Source organism: Xiphias gladius, chromosome 14 (genome assembly GCF_016859285.1).
Source record: "Xiphias gladius isolate SHS-SW01 ecotype Sanya breed wild chromosome 14, ASM1685928v1, whole genome shotgun sequence".
In the NCBI taxonomy this organism is placed as follows: Eukaryota; Metazoa; Chordata; class Actinopteri; order Istiophoriformes; family Xiphiidae; genus Xiphias; species Xiphias gladius.
Genome location: NC_053413.1, coordinates 19504487 through 19521940, shown reverse-complemented (window position 1 = coordinate 19521940; position 17454 = coordinate 19504487). Strand labels below are relative to the sequence as shown.

The 17454-nt window shown below is 38.2% G+C and overlaps 1 protein-coding gene across 2 annotated transcripts in view; it reads right to left on the bottom strand.

Annotated features, from left to right (window-relative positions):
• Positions 1-2145: 2145 nt before the first annotated feature.
• Positions 2146-17454, bottom strand: part of cacnb2b (calcium channel, voltage-dependent, beta 2b) — a 28102-nt gene continuing 12793 nt past the window's right edge. The window contains exons 2-14 of one of the 2 annotated variants that reach the window (XM_040142674.1): positions 14769-14834; positions 12251-12373; positions 11882-12021; positions 10194-10255; positions 10071-10096; positions 9287-9367; positions 9044-9102; positions 8828-8937; positions 6929-7080; positions 6608-6703; positions 5500-5673; positions 5179-5207; positions 3677-3767 (exon numbers count right to left, since the gene is read on the bottom strand). In XM_040142674.1, coding sequence (XP_039998608.1) covers positions 5190-5207; positions 5500-5673; positions 6608-6703; positions 6929-7080; positions 8828-8937; positions 9044-9102; positions 9287-9367; positions 10071-10096; positions 10194-10255; positions 11882-12021; positions 12251-12373; positions 14769-14834 — 1107 coding nt within the window. In that variant the 3' untranslated portion in view covers positions 3677-3767; positions 5179-5189. Of the gene's footprint in view, positions 3768-5178; positions 5208-5499; positions 5674-6607; positions 6704-6928; positions 7081-8827; positions 8938-9043; positions 9103-9286; positions 9368-10070; positions 10097-10193; positions 10256-11881; positions 12022-12250; positions 12374-14768; positions 14835-17454 lie in introns of both variants that reach the window. The other variant, XM_040142673.1, reaches the window with a different exon arrangement.

Here is a 17454-nt window from a genome sequence, read left to right as displayed (position 1 = left end):
TTTGTGCTGTTACTCTTGTATGTTCTTTGTCCTTACGGGCCTCCATAGTTGGCAGCTACATTAGAGGTTAATTCATTGTACATATGTTAAATATACACTGTGTATTGTATATGAAGTATCTTTGATTAAATTTGTATAGATTGGACTTTTTCTATGGACTTTTTCTTTGACTTGATATACGTTGATTTGGGTACCGAGCCTACATCCCTCTTGTACGAATGAAGCTGTGTTTGGCAACACATGCAGTTGGTCCACTTACTTACTTTTGTCAGGAAAATGGAAATGGAAATGAATGGGATGATAAAGCCTGCAAAATGAGTAGTCACAGGTCTGTGTCAAGCTGATGGCTTTGAATCTCCAAGCATGGATTAGATCGGATTGGAATGGATTGAACAAAATAGCATAACAACATGACTACACTTTTTGTAACTTGAAACTTCTGTAATGTTCAGGTAAAAATATTGATTAAAGTAATACATCAACATTTTGGATAATATTCTTACTTACTCTATGGTGGAGAGTTAGAACAGATGATTTGATAACACCTTCATATCTGTCCATTAGGCTCCCCTGGAAACGGGGAAACAGCTAGCGTGGTTCTGTTCAAAATCTATGCAACCACACCACCAAAGCTCACTAATCAACACATTTTATCTTGTTTGGTCGACCTGTCCAAAAACCAAAGTGTATACAAATAAGACGTTGCAGCTTTACAGAGGGTTATGTACGGGACTATTTCTTGGCGGGGCACGGTGACTTCCAACTACTCGAGTTACGACTACTCTACCTATTAGGATAATGCTGTGTGTATTTATGTTTGCTACAGAGTGTAAAGCTTTGTATACTGTAATGTCAGACTAAGATTAAGCAAGGAATCAACCTATTTTTGATTTTTTTTAAATTAAAGAATGTGTATATGCCTTGGTTGCTAATACCCTCAACCACCCAGGAAATTCTTTTCGTCTCTTTGCAAAAACTATGTAGCTGTATTATGATTTCATTTTGAAAGCACTTTCATGCTAAGGATAAAGTCAGTGGTCTATATTGTAATAAGTGAGGCAGGTGCTGGCATCTCCAAATAAAATGTCACTTAATTCGTTCTTTGTTTACATTTTAATGATCTTCAACAATAGAATGCATATTTGTCAAAATTAACTGCTGAATGCTGTACAAAACAAAAATAACCAAATCAAATAATACTGAAAGGAACTCGTCAACTCAAAGCAATCATACACAGTAGGTCAAGTTCTACCAGACAGTGCAACAGGCTCTCTGGTTCTTCCTACATTTACCTAACAAGGCAATTATGAAGTATGTACAAATGCATAGAGATTGTATTCAAGCAATATATTTTATCACAAGAAGATGCATAGAGTATCCGGCATATACCACTGGTCGGTGTCACCATAAGATTATTCATGCTTCCAGACAGAGCAAATGCAAGTCAATACATATGCTTGATCACCCTTTTAAAAAGTAGGAAGCAAAGTATGACTTCCCTTTACAATCAAGTAGAAAAATAGTTTGACTTTCAGTACTGTTTAAAATAAACCATTGGCTTCTGAAGATACACATCTGATTTTAAATACATGGTGGCAGATTAAGATGGGACACTGAAATACTCAAGTAAGATGATCCCCACAGTCATTTGACCATTGGATTAGACAAAACATCCCTTTATGTAACTTTGTAGAGACTGAAATCATAAAATGCATTTCTTGTACAGAAGCCAAGAACAGATGTTTGATCAGTGATTTTATTTTATCCTGTGATCTCGAGATTATTATTTAATTACTTGATTACCTGTTTTTTGGCTGTAACTAATGATTACTTTCATATTGATTTATCTGTCGATTACTTTCTCGATTAATTAATTGATCATTTAGTTTATAAAATGTCAATAATTATGAAAAAGCACACAATTTCTCAGAGGCCAAGGTCTTCTGATTGCTTGTTTTGTGCGACCAACAGTCCAAAACAAAGATACACAATTTACAATAACATAAAACCTAGAAAAAGCAGAAAATCCTCACATTTGAGAAACTGAAACCAAGTAATGCTGGTTTCAGGCTTTTAATAATTAATCAATTATTAAAATAATTGGTGATTATTTTTCAAGTAATCAATCAATCGACTAAATGCTTCAACTCCATACTGATAATTATTTTATTATTATTATTATTATTATTATTATATTTTTATTTTAGGTAAACAAGTGGTTTTTTGGAGATTGTGGCTAACCTTTTGTCTTTCTCAAAACAATTATCCTGTCTTTATCAAAACAACATTTTTATGAGATAATAGATAAGAAAAGAGTACTGCAATGATGGCTGATCTCAGCTTCTGTATATTTGCATGACCAATGCAAAATTAAAAACTTTAGAATAGAGCTGCAACAATTAGTCAATTAATTGATCAACAAAAAATTATTCACTGTTCTGATATTCAAATAATCCTTTTAGTTATTTTTTAAGCAAAAATACCAAACATTTGTTGGTTCTAGCTTCTCCAATATACGGATATAATGTTTTGATTTGTCACGGATGATATTAAACTGAATATCTTTGGGTTTTGGACTCTTAGATAAGAGACGAGATATTTGAGGATGTCACTTTGGGCTGAGGGAAATTGTAATATTTCACAATTTCCTGACATTTTATTTGAAAACACAATTAATAAGGAAAACAAGTGACAGATTAATTGATAACGAAAATAATTGTTAAATGCAGCCCTGCTTTAGAAAAGAATGCTGCTTTAGCGAACGGATGTAGTTTAATCTTGAACAATGTTTGTGCAAAAATACACAGAGAGCCGTATGAATTGAATGAAAATAATTCAGACAAAAACGTAGCCTACAAGTGCTAAAATTCCTTTTAGTAAAGAATAAGAAAGAAGGACAAAGTGTGCCTTTAGCAGGGGGAAAACAATATGAGGAGAAAATTTTTCTTCCAAGATGACACACTCGGCCCTGTCTATTAGTGCACTATAACTTGAGCAGCATAAAACCATGCACCAACCCAAAGTAGAAACAACAGTCATGAGTGCATATAGGAATCTCTGTGCCACTGTCTTGCATCTCTGTCTCTATCTCTACCTCGATCCCTATCTCTGTCTCTTTCCCTGTCCTTGTGTCTTTCTCTGTCTCTGTCTCTGTCTCTGTCTCTGTCTCTGTCTCTGTCTCTCTCTCTGCCGTGGTGGTGGTAGTTGTGATGATTATGTACAGGATAGTGATCTGTGTGGTGTGTCCGTGGTGGAATGTGCTGGTGATGCCTGTGCTGCCGGTTGCGTTCATTGTGCTCCTGTTCATAGTCTTCTTCGACGTGTGGCTGGCTGTTCCCACGGTGATGCTGATGGTGGTGGTGGTGATGATGGTGGTTGCTGTTATGATGGTGGTGGTTATGGCCCCGGTGGTTATAGCGAACCCCCTCCTCATCCTCTTCAACCTCCTCCACCCTCTCCTTGGGCAGGTGCCTGTGGGAAAGCCTCTGGCTATAATCCCTACTCGACTGTACTTCCACGCCACCGGTTGTTTGGCTGTGCTGGGTGTGGCTTTGGTGCTCCATCCGGCGGTGGTGGTGGTGATGGTGATGGTGGTGGGTGTGTTGGGGTCTCTTTGGTTCAGTCCTCAGGAGCTGCTCTTCCTCTTCTATTTGGCCCTCCTCAGCCCTCTGCTCCTGAGCCTGGGCCGATGGGGGGTCCTGGTCCAGGTGGTTCTCACGAGAACCGTTCCTCTTGGGGGCTGCTGACTTTTTGCTTTTCTGCTCATCCTGGAACAAAAAAATGCAACATGATGTCATCTCACTAGTCACACCATGTGTGTGCTATACATATGTCTTCAGATTTAGGCCACTACACATTTTTGTTTTTCAAATTCATATGCACAAACTCCAATATACACACGCAAAGCTGCTGTTATGGAGGCAGCTGGCCCCCATGTGCCTATATTGGCAGTCACACCACCGGCAATTTGAACATTTTTGGATGATAATACTGAGTTTTACCATGGGACCTTGGAACACGCTAGGTGCCTCAGGCTTCTCTGTAACTACTGTTTATTTCACTATATTATCAATATAGTTTTCACTTTTGATTGTTTTTTTATTACTACTTTACTACACTATCTGGTTTTTAAAAGGTAAAGTACTTAGCCAAAAGTTAAACAAAGTCATATAGTAAGATCATTTACTTATGCTGATCAGTGGACAAAAAAAAAAGGAAAAGAAAAGAAAAGAAGACCAGCTAATGTAATCCATTTTTAGTTGATCAACTAATTGATTGAGTATTAGAAAAACTGACTATAGTTTCAAGGTTTCCAGTAATGTCATTTTAGATGTTTGTGAAAGCTGGAGGCAGAAAACAGACTAGAATCACTGAGAGCTAAAGGGGAGATTAATAGGAGCATTGTTTTTGTGCCGCAAACTGCACGACTTGCAAAGGCCATGTGAAAGATGGAAACGTTCCTTTCAGCTTAGTGTGCAGAATTACCTATTTATGTCTAGCCAGCAGTGGATTTTAATAAGGTGGTGGATAGTTTTTTCACAGATAAAGGTGTGGAGGGGACCATAGTTTTGAAGTAAAACAGCTCACACTGTTATACTGTGTTTATGGCTTTTTATTCAGTCACGCTCTATGATAAATGTTTGGGGGATCAGTTTGACATTAGATTCTGTGTGTGACAATCACATGTCTGGTCTGACATTTCATCATTTGATCAGTCTGGTCAACACCTGCACAATCTGAAGAGTCTGATGTACAACACTTGTATTGACACAGTTTCTAATGTGTGTTTTACCTATATACATCGCACACATCTAACATGTAAAGTTTTTTCACTAATTTTGACAGATTTCTGTCAACATGTGGTGCATGGTAAAGAAGTTTTAGAGATGCAAAGATGAGGACTGCCTATAAATTTACCTCTAGGTCATTTACCGGTTTTCAGCAAGTTGCTTTATCATTAAATTGAAAAAGTCCATATATAAGCTGTCATGACATTGTGGCAATGTGTTTTCTGCCTCCTGGATTGTTTGTAAATGGAAAATAATTTTTTCTTTCAGACAATACATACACATCCTTTGTAGCTAACTTCTAAAGAAGGCGATACTGTAACTCATCTCCATTACTGTGGTGGACTGGTGAAAATGCAGCTACGGTCGAATTTGAAGGTATCTCACTCACCATGGGTAGGCCTATCTCATTTCAGCAACCTTCCAGTGGAGTAGAATGAGGAGAAATGGAATGAAAATGTTACATGAAAAAATGGAAACAAATACAGGTGCACCACACTCAGAAGTTTCTGTTTCAAACATTACTATTCCTTCTGAGATTATAATTTACAGTGCAAAGCTTTTCCACAAATAGCAGACTCTCTGTACAGATGAGATGAGTGGAATGAGATGAGATGACAGCAAGAAATCTTTGAAAATGATATTCTATTCTATTACTTTGTTCCGCATGTAGTTTTTCCCTGTATACAGTATGCATTTGTGTTTGATGTACCGTTATTCCTGAAGGATTGGTGGGCAGTGTATTCCCGGCCAGCTGGGCCACCAGTGCGTTGGTTGGCTCCATTTCTGGTGGATGAGTGGCCCTCCAGTAGGACTCCAGATAATCAGCAATGTGCTCACAGGCATCTGTTAGCTGGTTTTCATCTAAGATGACATCAAACATTTCCTGCAGGAAAACAAAAAAAAAAAAAAAAAAGGGACAAGACTAAGAAAAGACCAACAGCAGGAAACAAGAAAGAACTAACCTGTAACTGAGACAGTATTTTAAAATATAATCTCTGACACCGCTGAGAGTGTGGCAGAAGTGTGGGTGGGCTTTAAAAATAACACTCTTCTGGTAATCAAGTAAGTCTGTGATTCGGTCTTGCAATGAGATTCAGATAAAGAGATGTAAGGAAATAAGGGCCTCTGAGAAGATGGACACCCAGGTGAACAGTGAAATGAATATTCAGTGAAAACTTTGTAATTTGGCATCAGAGAGAAATATGCTGAATTTGACTGTATAGTCTATAACACTAATTCTGACATCTGCCGTATGCTTAGAAGCGGGGCACGTGTGGACGCCAAAAACAAAATCTTCTCAAATTTTTTCATTTTTATTCATCTCATTAGTTGATAAAATGAATTCTCTTTAAATTTTGATTCCCGACATGAAATCAAAATGCTGTTTCAAAGCCCTCCCACATTTTATTTTTTATTTGTTGTTGGCATAGCAGTTGTAACATTCAAGTAGACTGTGTCTAAAAATACTGAAGTCAGCTGAAACAAAATACCAATCATGCGTAAACTTCCCCCGAGCTACTAAATCCCCCAGATTCCCAGAAAAAAATACTGAGGATGTGACCTTACTGTCGTCAACAGTAGCTACGGTCCGAAATAAAAGTCAGGGGGCCACTAACATATTTCCAGTTTATACCTAAATCAGTACTTTTTTTTTCCCCAATTTATAGTCAGTCATTACCAGTTTCACAACCTTCACTACAGAAACAAAGCCAAATGTATTATTCTACAACGACCGAGATATCTACCAGGATATGACACAATATCATGAGTGGATGGACCACACCAATTTCACACAGTGGCCACTAGATGGTACTCACTGGCGGACATTGGGCGAGCTTGTCTGCTGCCACTAGCTGAACATTGAGATGTTTGGTCTGAGACTTCCCTCTTGTCTTGATCAGTCTGGTCAACACCTACAACAACAGCGGTGAAGAGGAGGAGGAGATCAAAGAACCAGAGAAGGAGAACAAGAAGTTTAGAGTAGCTGCTGGTAATTTACAGGATCATGATACCTTAGGATACATTTATAGTACAAAGTACTGGGAGAGCTGAGAAACAGTCAGTCCAAAAGAAGATGCAGCTAACTATTAGGATAATAAACTTTATCTAGTTCTACAGCACTCTCCGTTGAAGCTTACTTTAGGTGAGGAGATCTTGACATAGACCAGGATTGGAGCCAGGGAGGTTTTGGACACCTGGAGAGGGTGGTTGACTGTGTCTGCATCTAGAACTACCAGCTGCAGGCTGCGGGCGAGCTCAAAGATACGCTCCACCTCACCCTGGATCTGGGCTGCAAAAGCAGACGGTAAAAGCTTGATGTAAATACCTGAAGTCCAGGAAATTCATCAGTTGTGTATCTTTCATTTCCTTGTTTATATTCAAAACAAGATGCAATATCTCACAGGTAATTTACGAGGATGTATTTGGATTATTGACCCATAGCCTTTAATAGTAATTTTATATATTGATCATTTACCGATCATTCATTTGGAACACCGACATTGTGCTGTTGCATGTTATTTTGAGTTATATTATAAATACTGTATATAATGTACACTTTTTAAGCTTTTTCTGCATGAGCATGAGTACAAGAAACTGTGGTGTTTTTGTCTTTTTTTTATATTGAGATCCCGAAATGAGGATTAAATCTAAAAATCTGTTATTTTGAAAGTCAAACCCCCCAAAAAACGGGTTTGGTTGGACATAAATGATCAGGTCATGTGTTGATAAAGTTCATTCTTGACCTTGGAAACAGTAGCTGACAAAATGATCTTACCACGAGGTCCATTTATTCGGATTTTCTGGAATCATACAATATTCCTCAAGAGAAACTGGAACTTGCGGCTAGATTATTTCGTCAACTACATTACATGTTGGCTTTGTAACGTAAAGAACATTTGTAATTTCACTCATCCTCATTTCTACATATGGAATGAACAAAACAAAAGCGAAGAAGTTTTTCATATTCTAGTTTCTGCTGTATAATTTCTAAAACAAATAAGCAAAAAGTAAACAAACCTGGTAGCAACTCATGTGACAAATGGAGAATGGCTGAAAAAACACCTCAACAGATTAGACTGCCTACTTAATAAGACTACCTGATTAAGTGGTGTATTTGTATGGTTCTTTGTAACTAATCCCTGAAAACAACCAAGGTGTGTTACACCCTTGGGAGGAGTCATCTCAAGTTTGGCCGCTAGAAGGAGAGCAGAAAAGCAGGGCATGGAGGAGGCTGTGGATTTTTCAGCCCTTTAAGAAGTGTTCACTCCGACAAATATAAGCAAATTACATCTGACATATTTATTCTAGTCTAGTTTTCAGCAGCCGTAAAGACAACAAGTCAATACCTGTGTATATTTACGCATGACACAGTGTCTTAATAGTGGCTGTTGGTGCTGATGGGGGGTAATGAAAGGAAGGAAGGTGGAGCATTCGAACACACATGGACTACCAGTGCTTTCAGTCATACATACCGGCAGCATCTGGGATGAGAGAGCAATGAGAAAGACAAGAGTAGAGAAGACCAAGTAAATCTTATCCCCTTTCTCTTCTATACCCATTCTATCTTCGTCTAACCAAGGTGGGGAATTTAGAATAGCCGACTGTACTATGTTACGGGGTCAAAGACATTCTATTATCATTTGGAATGAGGGTTCATCTTTGCAGCGTATACATACCAAAAAAATCTTGTCAACATAAACTGCACAGTGTTTCAATGAGGTAAAGAAAAAGTGCAAGTCTGACAAATTAAATTCACACCAAGGATCAGATAGTATCACTTGCTTGTTTTAACCTAATTAGAGTTCCAAGTGGATGAGGTTTGCCACAAAGGACAATACAACGAGTGCCAGAGGGCTAAGAAAATTACAAGAACTTATTTTAGAAATCAATTTAGCGTTCCGTGCTGTGACTGATACAATCTGAATTGTCCTGATGTGGTACACCCCGACAGTCTGGCTCTACGGACAGATAAAAGAGGTGCCGAGGATTATTTGCCACAACTATTGGCTGCAGGTTAGGACGATAAAGCCGTGTACCTAAATTGGATCGGGTGTTGGAACGGTCAATTAAGGCCTTTTTGCCAGGGTTGTTGAGGATGGACCGTTTAGCCAGAGAGATGTCCGCCGTGACCCGTGTAATAGTAATTCTGCAGAGCAGACAAAGTAAAAAAGCATTATTACACAGTCATGGTTTTCACTTTGTTTTATTTCCACTTCAAAGATGTGATATCGAAGAATTAAATCAGAACTTACCTGCCTTCAAATCTATGTTTTAAAAAATCAAACAGTGCTTTTTGCATCATATCTGTAACCTGGAATCACAGAGAAAACATGGATATTAAATCAAATCCTCCTTTACTCAAGTTCAACACAAAATACCAATATTATTGTGAAAAACTAGATTAGGTTTCTCAGCTTTACAGCATCTAAGGCCCTTCACGAGTCAAAGAAACCGTATTACAAACTGCGATCGGAGTGTGGGTGAGGCAGACTCACCTCTAAGCCCTTCAGTGATGGTCCCATTAGAACGACAGGACGCATTGTAGGCACTACATCATACATAGCCACCTGCTCCCCCTACAGCCACAAAAAAAAACGGAAGATTAATTCAGTATATACAGAGAAAATTGATTGAAGTCAGTCATTCTTACTGGTTCACTCAAACTCCTAAATAAATGTGATTTATGTCTAAAACACAACGCAGCAATCAAGAATAAAGTCGGCAGATGTTTTAATGATCAAAATAATAGTTATTTGCAGGCCTGATTGATACATAAATGTAAAAACAGATGTGGGATTAAGTCCAGTAATTATGGTAATTGCAGTCAATATGCTATAGATAAAGCTTTTTCAAGATATCTTCACCTTATGAGATATGTCACATTATACTGACAAGAGCATGAAAAGAATATTTTTCATCATTTACTGAAAAGCAAAACCTAGGCTAACTTTTAAGTCAGTGTGGATAAGAAGTCTACGCGATGCTCGGAGTCATCTTCGGACATCTACCGTTCCATGTTAACTTAAGTAGTTGGACATGAAACTTCTGTACTTCTTCTTAACTTCTATACTCAAGGTCCACTCCTAGCTTTTTGCTGAACAGGGGCTGCGAACCGGCCCAAAATATGACCACTAAAGTTCCAAACTTAGGTCTAATGAAACATTTTCCATAGACTGTTGTGGAAAATACCTCCTCACAAATTTGTCAAGAGGACTTTATAATGAGAACCCCTGGGATGAAAGTGAATGTCAACACGGAAATAAACATTCAGTCACTTACCGGTTTCTTTTTCACTTGCTGATTGGCTGTTCACAGAGAAGGATGAGAGAGGTGCCTACCGTTAACTCAGCAATCATTAAAACTGACAACAAAATCTCTTTACACGGTTGAGTACACACTGACCTTGTGATGGAGGAGTGTATTTCTTTGAGTTCATATCTTGAGCTGCTTGAGCTGCTGCTTTGCTGAAACGGGACACAAGTCCAGAATCGGCTCACGTTTCATTAACATTGCCTTCTATACAGTCTAAACTCTAGTGCATCAGTCATGATGAAAATAGAGCACTTTACTTCTGCGCAATAAAAGATTTTGCTTTCAGCATATCTGTATATCTACTGATGATACACATTTATATAAAGCTTAGAGAGTAAATCCCTTGAAGTGGTTCAGCACATATAGTTGCCACCAAAGCCGAATTTCCAAGATCCTCTAGATGTGTTTCTGTCAGCCTAAAGTAGGTCGACTCCAAATCTGGCAGTGTGTAGTGGATCTTCTTTCCCTGCTGGGCTGATTAGAATAAAAAACAACCTACTGACTGACCAAAGGATTGCTACTTTTAGATTTTCTGTCTCTAACATGTTCAACACCAAAGTTGATTTTACAACATGCTGAAATGAGTAAAAACCAAAGACTGCCTGAAAGGCAGGGAAATGTGTTAAAAAAAACCACCAAAACAGGTAAAGTCACTGGTCTGGTCCCATCGTCCTTCAAATCCTTTATTAAAACTGACGTTTTTTTGTCAGCTGGTTTGTGGTAATTTGATTAATGACAGATTTGCTAGGGAATATGCCCCACTGACATGATAAGGGTCTAAGGACAAAGGTTGTTGTATGCTGTACAGATTGTAATAACATTTGATGCAAATGAGTGTTTTCTGAATTTGGGCTGTAATAAATTAAACTGACTTGTCTTGGATCTCAATGCGTGTGTCCTGGGGCGCTTTCCAAATAAGGGTCCAAATATGATTGTTTAAAAAGATCTTTGTCATTTCAATTAATACTGAATTTAAACAGACTCAATTCCCAAATAAATGTGCACGTAGTTAAATTACCACAAACTAACACACTAACACTGAAAAAAACCAACCTGGGATCAGGTAGTATCCCAGGATAAGAGTAGTGGATGATCCCTGAGGCGCTAGGTAAAATATGATTAAGATGTTGTTTGTTTTCTACTGTGTGGAGGATTATGCTTCGATACCATTCTCCATTTGAATCCCCTATCAAATCTAGTTAGGTTTCGATTTACACTTTTGCAGGTAAGTAAAATTATAAATAACTAAAGATAAAAGATTAACTTCTGATCCGTAATCACTTTTTGTTGTCTGCAAACATAGGCAGCCTAATTAATGTGAATTATGAAATGTTGATAAGCTTAAAATATTGATATGACAAGAAGCTTCTTATCATATCGCCTGAATTCACTTTAACGTAGCAGAAGTATTTATTTTAATGAATTAATTTATTATTGATATTCCTTATTTTAAAGTTTTTCTCCTTTATATCTTTATATTTTTCTTCTCTCTATAGTACAGTTATTGGTGTGTTGTGTGTCACACCGATATCACCTTTCTAGTCAAAATGTAATTTGACTAATCTCTGGACGTTTTTGAAAGAGCATCAGCTGAATGCCTAAAATATCATATAATCCTCTGTATATCACTTTGTAATGATGTTCTGCTTGTATGTGTCCTGTACCAATAGAGGCTATTATCAGGATATCAAGATAAGGCGGCACACCACGGTAGGTCTATGTGCTGGTATAAAACCCTCCTGTTTTCAATCAATTTTAAAGAGCAGCAGGATACATACTTGGCTAAGGCCTTGGCAGCTTTCCTCGCCTGAACTTCTCTTCTGATGAGAATGGTTTCCAGATTGACTGGACTGGGGATGAAGCCCACCACACCATCCTCCTTCACCGGCCGTCCGATCCACCATTCATTGTTAAACTTCTGAAAATGAAAAACAAAACAAACAAACAAAACAAAAACAAAAACAAAGAAGAAACACAGCGTAAATTTAAGGCTTGATTCCCAGGTGTGGTTCACATTCTTTCCCCTGACAATGTCAGGAACTCAGTTCAGCACATGTATTATTGCATTTTATGTCTTTGTTATCTACTGTGCTGTGTATCCACCTGCTCCTTAATCCAAATTTTATTTGTGTGTGTTTGTTTCAAACCTCTTTGACATGTAAGAAATCTCTGGCCTCAAAGGTGACAGCTTGGCCCGGTACGGGGACGTTGTCGTCGTCTGCTGGAGTGTACGAGAAATTGCAACGTACGGCGAATGCCACAGGCTTGTACTGGGGACACAGGACAGGTGTTCAGAGCAAAAAGCTATTACTGATGGATGTCACAGTGAATCCGTACAGTTCACCCACACGCACACACGCTCACGCAAAAGCTCATTCATATTTCACTCCATTTCAATAGATAACAAACATTCTCTTGAATTTGCACATCAAAGCAATCTTTCTTACAACAAGTAATACTGTATTGGAGAACTGGAACTACTTCACTAATGTGAATCGAGACCGATAAAGAAACAAGTGGCCATTTTCACACATAAATACAATAGATTAAATACTGTAATCTGCCCAAATGTGCTTTTGAAGCATATGTGGGATTGTAAAGTGAGAATACAATAAATGGTTTGTGTACTTGTGTACAGTATGTACAAAGTTCTAAATATTCTTTTTGGGCCTTGCAATACCAGCGTACTTAAAAATTTAAGATAAAATGATGATGTGCATACCAGGGAGCATGACTTTGAACCTGTATGTATGCTGTACATACACTGTGTGTAGTACGTGTCAGATGTATTGTATGTGGATCCTCTAAGTACACACACAGTGATTAATTTTATCAACCACAAGGTGCCCACAAAAAGGCTATTCGGGTTGCTTTCAGCAGCTTTTTAGCGTTGCGACTAAACGCTAAACGCTAATGTTTTAAAGAGCTGTAACAAATAATGTGGACTCATATATGTGGACATATTCCAAATGCAGTATACACAGCCCAGGAGTCACGGATAAAAAAAAAAAAACTAAAAAAAACTACCACCCCAAAAAAAATACTTATATGTTGTCTCCATTTGTTGTGCACAAATTCATAGACTATAGAATTAAACAATATTATACTATTAACATGTTTATATGTTTTTAACATAACACCATAGGGGTCAACAGACAAAATCCGAAGTACTGCCATGTATCTAAAACAATACTGCATTCAATCCAAATATTTACAGTAGACAGTCCATGGCCTGACACTCCTATCATTCAATCTGCTGCTAACATTCAACATAAAGGGGCTGTACTCTGCTCTGATAGGGAAGGACATTGTTCCACCAACAGTAGCCATCTTTGGCTTTTATCATGTGAACAAATACAACTGTGCAAATCGAATGCAGTACAAAATGAGGATCAGGATTTAGCCTGTTGAACAATATAGTCTTCTTTGACGTAAACGTATGGTAAAAATCTGACGTGTTTTACATTATGTTCTATTTTTCTGGAATTTTTTATTTAAATGTATTTTAATTTTCGAAAAGTATTTCGATATTTCTCTGAAATACTTTCAGACTGGTTTTAAATGTGTTGTATCTTTTGCAACACACATAGGAACATACAATCAGCAAAAGCCATTTTCACAGAAGACACGCCACAGAGGGAAAAACACAGGTGTAAATAATAAAATCGTTGAACTTCCTGAAGCTGCTCCAGTTTCAGGATCCTGGAGTTGTTCATGCTGGCTCACAGTCACATGACCTACTGGGCCCGTCGAATCAAACAGAGCCATTGTCAGGGTCAGTAGTGACTCCTGCGTTTTTCCCTGCTATGACGAGTCAAATTGTCTGCTGTGAAAAAAGTCAACTGCATCTTTCTCTGTGCCGCACAGTAGCCGCTGCATGCTGTAATCCCATCAGAGTCAAGCGTCCGTGGCATGCCGATCAAGCTGCTAATTACTCCACTTTGGAGGGATGAGGCTGTGGGAGAGGCCGTGGTGTCAGCGGGGGGACGGGGCCGGGCGGGTTTGCCACCTTAATTACAAAGCACCAGTGGGATAACACTGAATCTGTGAGGAAGGATTTAATTCAGTATTCAATGGGACATGTATCAGCAGGCGCCGCTTAAAAGGCAAAGAGAGTTGAAGAGTATGATATGAGCTATGATATTTTGACGTCTTTGTGTGTAATGGCCTTCATCGTCATTATTATTAGTAACACTCCACCCCCTTTATTATATTTAATTTTTCTTATTTCATTTTCTCTATTTTATTTTTTTCTTGATGAATTGGAAAACTTTTGTTTTTGATTTTTTCTGACCTAGTGACCTGGTCTATTCTGTTATTTTATTTTACTTAAAGTCTTTATGTTCTACTGAAAGCAAAACAATAAAGTAAAAAAAAAAAAAGTTAAGTATTTAACACAAGAGATCCATCACTGCACATATCAGCAATAATCAATATCCTCCATTATTATCCTCCTCCAGACGTTGAGAGCATAAACAGATGACAGGGATGAACACTACAGTTACTCATTTTAATAGCAGAATATTGTTCCACTAATCCAATGTCCTGATTTCTGTGTTTCCTGTCTGTGATGTAATCATGTCCTTGAGAGCAGCCTCTCTGCAAAATGAGGGCAGCCGTGGGTCAGGTCGGGGGAGAACATGATGCAGCAGTGAAAAAAATTACCTTGGCCTTCTCCAGCTGCACCTGGGCGTTTCGTTCCTCAACGACATCCGAGTCCTGACGCTCTCCCTGCAGGAGAGAGACAGAGTAAAGACAGTTTGATCAATTAAAGCTGGTTATGCACTGCAGTGTATTAGAGACCGATCAGCAGTGTAGTCGATTTCTACTGTTTTGATAATAAATTTATTGTTAAATTAATAATTAAAATCATTTTGTAAAGCTCAAATGCTAAATGTTTGATGGCCCCAGCTTCCAAAATGTGAGGATTTGATGCTTTTCTTTGTCTTACGTTATGGTAAATTGAATATCTTTAAATTCTAGACTGTTGGTCTGGCAAAACAAGACCTACGAAGACATCACCTTGGGTACTGAACATCGTGATGGGCAAAAAAATAATCATTCGATTCAGCCCTACATGATTTACTGACTTAAAGTTGGGTTGGGACCACCAGATAATTTATTTATTTAACCTTTACTTAACCGGGAAAGCTTTGTTATGACTGAAGATCATTCCTCTCAAGTCTCCTGGCCTAGAGAGGCAGAGTTGATTATTTATAAAGTAAAACAGAAAAAAGATAACAGAAAATATGCCACAGATAAAGATTTACATAAACAATTGTTTGATTTTGAAATCATAAGTAAAATTGCCAATAATAAGAATGATATGAACGATCACATTGTAGTAAGACAGGTGGTGCCTGTACGGTCTGAATCAAAAATAAAAATAAAGAAGACGATTCAAAAATTATTAAACACCAAAATAATCAGACTAATATATTGAGATTGCAATATACCTCCAGACAACATAGGCCAGACAAGAAAGCAGTTTTCTTAACAGTTATTTAAAAGATTTAGCACTGCACTTCCACAAAGTATGGGGACTTGAAAAATACAGATATAGATACAGAAGAAAATGACAGCAGCAGGGACTGGGCTATCTTGACTTATGTCCATACTATGTGTCAAGCTCAAACACTGGACTCTAAACTTTCCAAAATAAGGCTTGTTAGAGTTCCATGTTAAATCCCCCTTGCCTGACAAACATCCACATCTTACAAACTCCATCCCCCCAGTCTATAACGCAGGCCATCTTTTAAACATTTGTAGCCCACGCCAAGACAAACTCCAGTAAGTCACATGAGTAAATTTTCTCTGATTTGACATCCAGACAACATTATAATACCATTATACAGGCTGTGTGTTACTCCCCTGAAACTAGAAATGTAAAATTGTCAGCATGCCCCTTTAAAATCAGAGAAAAAAACAGCTATTTGCAATTCTAATTTTAACTGGTAAAGCGTCGATAAAACCTTTTTGATCTAAATAAGATCCCAGCTGTTCACATGTTTTTGGTGACTGTATTTACATGAATGTGGTGGTTGTATACTGGTGGATCAAAAAGTGGCTTTAACCCAAGACTGGCTTGAGAAATAACATTTTGCCAGGGCTTTAACCTACGGGAGGTCAAAACAATAAATAAAATGACTTTGTGTCAATTCATCAATTCCTCAAAATCTCTTTTATTCCCAGCCCTAGTTCAAACGGATGGAACACTTAGCAACCCCCCAGACACGCCTTCTCATTTCCCGCTCCTTTTCCTAGAACCGTCTTGTCTTTAATTGTCAAGAGGTGTTGCAGCGGATCCCTCCTGGGATGCTCAGGTTTATGTGCCATGTGTCCCAGAGATTAGATTGTCCCCTCAAAGACATGGTAATTAATGCCCTCTATGTCATAGCCAGGAGGTGGCACAGGCCCCCGCGTCAATCTGGCACTCAAGATACACACTTGCATCCCAAAGTCACAAATCAGCTCTCTCCGTTGCAGACAGTCTGCGCAGTCTAATGCATCTTAACAACACAGTGATCCTGAGTCCTTGCTGTGTCAAAGTCAATACTCTCAAATCGAATCTCAAATTGTTTTCACACATGGTGATTTTTGTGTTCTGTGCATACTAATGCCATGGGACTTTTGTGATAGCTTCAATACCTCATGCTACATCTATGTTTACTTATATTTCACAGTGTTTGTTCTACTTAATTGTACCTTTGTTACATTGCATTAAATTGCCAGATACTTTTGTCCAAAGCGTCTTCAATTTTTTCCGACATACACACATTGGACAATTTGCACAAACAATTTGGGATTCAGTGTCTTACTCTTAGGACACTTGAACGCATGGACAGGGGAAGCCAGGGTTTGAATAACCACCTGTGTGATGTGTGAATCTACATATTCTATATATCCCTGAGCATTGAAAATGATTGCTTCAGTTTTGTATCGTTTTGGTTCACAGTGCAGAACAAAAGTCGCACTGACTGAAAAGTAGATTTCTTACTGAAGAAACTGTTGGTAAACTAACGTCCTGTAATGTTAGAGCCTTTGGCAACGGGGAGACATCAGAGTACAACAGATTGCATTTAATGTAATGTTAGTTAAGCACGACAGACTCGACTACACTCTGCTGCAGCTGAACCTCCTCAACGCTGTTTCCTAAAAATTATGTTAAGATAAACCTAATTTTTGCAGGAATCGTAATCCTGCCCAGAATGCGCTTTTTATTCAACAAAGCGATGAGATGACGATACTAAGTGTCTCTTCGAGTGTCAGTGTATTTCACTTGTTTTCCCCATAGAATCTGTTCCTGGCAACGAAGGAATGATTGTTGTTTTTATGGCCTAAGAAGGAATGC